The 3,811-nt window shown below is 47.3% G+C and overlaps 1 protein-coding gene across 3 annotated transcripts in view; it reads right to left on the bottom strand.

Moving 5' to 3' along the window:
* UCHL5 (ubiquitin C-terminal hydrolase L5) overlaps positions 1–3,804 on the bottom strand; it is a 35,127-nt gene extending 31,323 nt beyond the window's left edge. For all 3 annotated transcript variants that reach the window (XM_014521239.2, XM_006026495.3, XM_025207434.1), the window contains exon 1: positions 3,702–3,804. In XM_014521239.2, coding sequence (XP_014376725.1) covers positions 3,702–3,783 — 82 coding nt within the window. In that variant the 5' untranslated portion in view covers positions 3,784–3,804. The remainder of the gene's footprint in view (positions 1–3,701) is intronic.
* Between the last annotated feature and the right edge of the window lie 7 nt (positions 3,805–3,811).

The following is a 3,811-nucleotide window of genomic DNA, read 5'->3' as shown; positions in this document are numbered from 1 at the left end:
AGGAAGGGTTCTTGGACAATTGTGATACCAAAGATACTTTAAGAGACTATTTAAGAGAAGAGCCTGAACTAGTCACAAGCAGGACTCAAAAATATTATAGACTTTTAAACTTTCATTTGTTGACCTCATAATTTTTCATAGATATGACTGAATTAAGCTTTCTAATTACATGTGGAAGGGGATGTCATGCAGCCGTTAAAAGTGGAAACAGACACTGAGAAATTTAGTGGTCTGGTCAAGACCAAAGTAACACAATTCTAGAGTCAGAAGTAGAACTTAGAACACTTAAATCTGACTCTCTAATGCAAGAGTCACTGCAGTGGAAATATAGTGAACAACAACAAACCTATACAGAAATTTTCTTTTTATACAGCAGAGTTAGAGGTAGACTTGCATTCTGAAGTTTGGGGGTTCACAGCCTGTGTAGTGTCGTTGTAAATACTCCCATTATTCAAAGGCATAAAATTCTATTATTCTCTATATCAACACTGTCTTGTGAAAGTTTGTTTCACAAATAATTTATGCACTGTATAAAGATATTAACTCCTTTTTCCAGTTATGTCTTGCTTTTTAATGTCAACCTCTGCCACTCTATTCTTGTATACACACTAAGTTACAATAGTCATCCTACTTTCTCTAAATGACAACACATGAGTGACGGAATAAGAACTATAAAATACATTTTTTAAAGTTGATTAGATTTAAGGTTAGTAATGTTCTTGATTCCCTTCAAGGAAAGATATGCTAAACACATTCTGTATTTTGTAGTAGTAGTAATAGATTTGACACAAGAGCAACACAGTCCATTACAGGAGATCAGTATGGCTTGCAAACGTTAATTTAGCTTCTAACATCCTTTGAAGCAAGGAAGTATTACTAATTTCATTTTACAAAGGAACCACCTTTCAACAGACAAAGATTAAATAACAATCTTATGTGGTATTACTAAATCAGGAAGATAACTTCAGAAATTGTAGACCTTTTCTGGTAAAGGAAAAAAAAATCTCATTCTTAGAAGCAGAAGAAAAGCTAACCCCAGAGGGGAAAAAAGAAAGGTTCTTTCCTGAGTGGAGCACAGTCAATTAAGCATTTTACTGCATAAGCTCATGAACCTCATCATCTCTATATTACATGGTATTTTTAATCTTAATTTAAACAGTAGAACTGTAAACTTTAAACTTCAGACCAATAAATAAACAGACCAATCTAATAAACGAATTTAATTACAGTATAACCTTATAAATCTGGCATGCTTGGGACTGAGCACCTGCCAGAAATTTGAATATTCCTGATTTCTGAAACCAGAGCAGCGACCAATTGTGGAGCAGGGGGGGAGGAGGGAGGAGTTCCGGTCCCGGAACAACAGATGCACGCAGAGCCAATGATGGATGGCAGCAGCAACCACTGTGTGCAAGCTTACACCTCCATGTCAGGGGGGGAGGGAGGCGGGGGCAGGGTTTGCAGCGGCCAGTCCCGGAGCAGTGGCCACATGCAGAGCAGCAGCGTGGGGTGGTAGATGGCGGCAGTAGCCACCGCGTGCAAGCTTTGCCCTCCGCATCTGGGGGAGTGGAGTGCAGAGCTTAAGAAGTGCTGGATTTTCAAGAATTCCCAATTTTTGATATCCGGATTTATGAGGTTATACGGTATATAAAACTTTTAGATTGTCAGAATGAGCTACTTTACTAGATAATTTAATTAAGCTAATTTAGTGCTTAGAAATACTCATCTTTGGCAGTTCAAGGAGACCAGAGTTCTCAGTTTTCCCCAAAACCACAACCTTTTACAACAGGCTGTCAACATACTTCAGGGCTGACCTGGGAGAATCACCTCTACAATGAATATGGTTCACTCTTCCTGACCCATTCAATCTTATACTTTACTCCTTACTGCTAACAAGGTTTTCAATTATGGTGGCCATTCAATCAGGACAGGGCTTCCAAATCTCTTCTAGCGCAGTGCAAGATAACCTAGCACAATCCTCAATCATTAGTGAGATCTCAGAGGAAATATAAATAGAGGTGCACTGATACATTGGTCCCATACTGGATTGCCAATACAGTCAATTTTCATTATATTGGTGCCAATCGGCCTTTTTTGGCTGATGTGGCCGATAATGCCACTGATAAACGCCCCACGCACGCACGCAGCCACAGCATATCATGCAGGCAGCCAGGAGCGCTGCCCCGCATCATGGAGAGCAGAAGGGTCTAGCTGGTAAGTCTGTTGTGAGGGAAGGGGGCTTGAGGGCGGCAGATCAAGGCCCCAGCTGTGAGGGAGGGAATGGGGCTGGGGCTGCACAGCCAGGGCAGGACACAGGATGGAGCCACGCGCGGCTCATCCAGGGGGCACAGAGCAGGGCTGCTCCTGCCGCTCTGCAGACCTCAGGAAAGCATGGGGGTGTGGCCCAGGATCCACATGAGGGGAGAGGGTGGGCTGCCTCTGCAGGCTAAAGCCAGCACCAGGCTCTTCCCAGTGGGGGGTTGGGCCAGGCTGCACTCAGGGCAGGTGGCGGCAGCAGAGGGAGGGAGGGTCGGGGGGGCTACAGCAAATTTTGGGGTAGTTCAGGCTCCCCGTAGCCCCCTCCCAGTGCTGCCACTGCCCACCCCAAGCACAGCCCAGCCCAGTCCCCACAAAGACCTCGGCGCTGCCCCAACCTCAGCCCACAGCAACAGCCCGCCCTCGCCCCCTGCGCAGATCCAGAAGCACATGGTTCTGATCTTCTGCAACATTCCCCCGTGGGCTTGCAGCTGGTTTCCAGCAGCTACAATGCAGAAAGGATCTCTTCCCTGAACAGTGTATCCAGATCTACACTATCTTATTCTTCCTAGGCATCCTATCATAAAAAAGAAGAAATTTTCCATACATTATACAAAAGAAGAATTTTTCATAATCCCAAATACTTCTCTTATCACAACTTTCCCAAACCTGCAGGAACATGAAGCAGATGCGACTCGGCAGACCCAAAAAAGGTACTCAAGAGCAAGTTTTACTGATCGAAATTCAATTTCACTTTAGTTATGTTGCCATATGCTCGTATCTCCAGAGCAAGAACGCTCCAGATCTGCACGCAGTGCAAGACTGTTCTTTAAAATGACACGGGGCAGGGCTTTTTTGGTAACGTTTCTGCACAGATTTCTGTACCTTTGCAGAAAGCAATGGCTTACCCTGCCACGTGACAGAGGGGAAAAAAACTTGTATTTCATTCACTGGATTTCTCAAGCCAGGTGCCAGGTTTGCATGTTAGGCACAGGCAAAAAAGGGTGAGAAAGCAGACCCATAATCGACAGCTGTGAACTATGATCCTGTTATAAGTTTCTCAGCTTCTTCCTACCATGTTCTGCACTAGTGGTGTGCAAACCGGCCTCTAAAGTTACAGCTAACGCCAGCTTCGTTGTTTCAACGGTGCTGCATGAAGTGCAACTCAAAGGTGATCCCAGCCCTCAGCAATGCAATGTGTTACACCACCGCACCCGCCTCACACGAGTCCCCTGAGCGCTGGGGGACGCGGGTAAGGGCGCGCGGAGCTGCAAGAGACCCGTGGCCTCCCGCAGGACCGGGCCGGGCCGGGCCAGACAGGTCTCTCTGCACGCTCAGAGCCAGGCAGAGGCCCAGCCGCTCGGAAGCAACACCAACCCCACTCCCACCCCCACCCAGGGGGCCGCCCAGGCCTCTCCGGGGCTCCCTCTCGCCCGCCCCCTCACCAAAGCCCTTGATGAGCTCCGTGAAGACGCCCGGGTCGCTCTCCATGAGGCACCACTCCCCGGCGCTGCCCCCGCCCGCCATGGCGCCGGCTCCCCAGGCGGCCGCCGCG

The sequence above is a fragment of the Alligator sinensis genome, unplaced genomic scaffold (assembly GCF_000455745.1).
Source record: "Alligator sinensis unplaced genomic scaffold, ASM45574v1 scaffold761_1, whole genome shotgun sequence".
Lineage (NCBI taxonomy): Eukaryota > Metazoa > Chordata > Crocodylia > Alligatoridae > Alligator > Alligator sinensis.
This window is presented reverse-complemented; position numbering and strand designations above follow the sequence as displayed.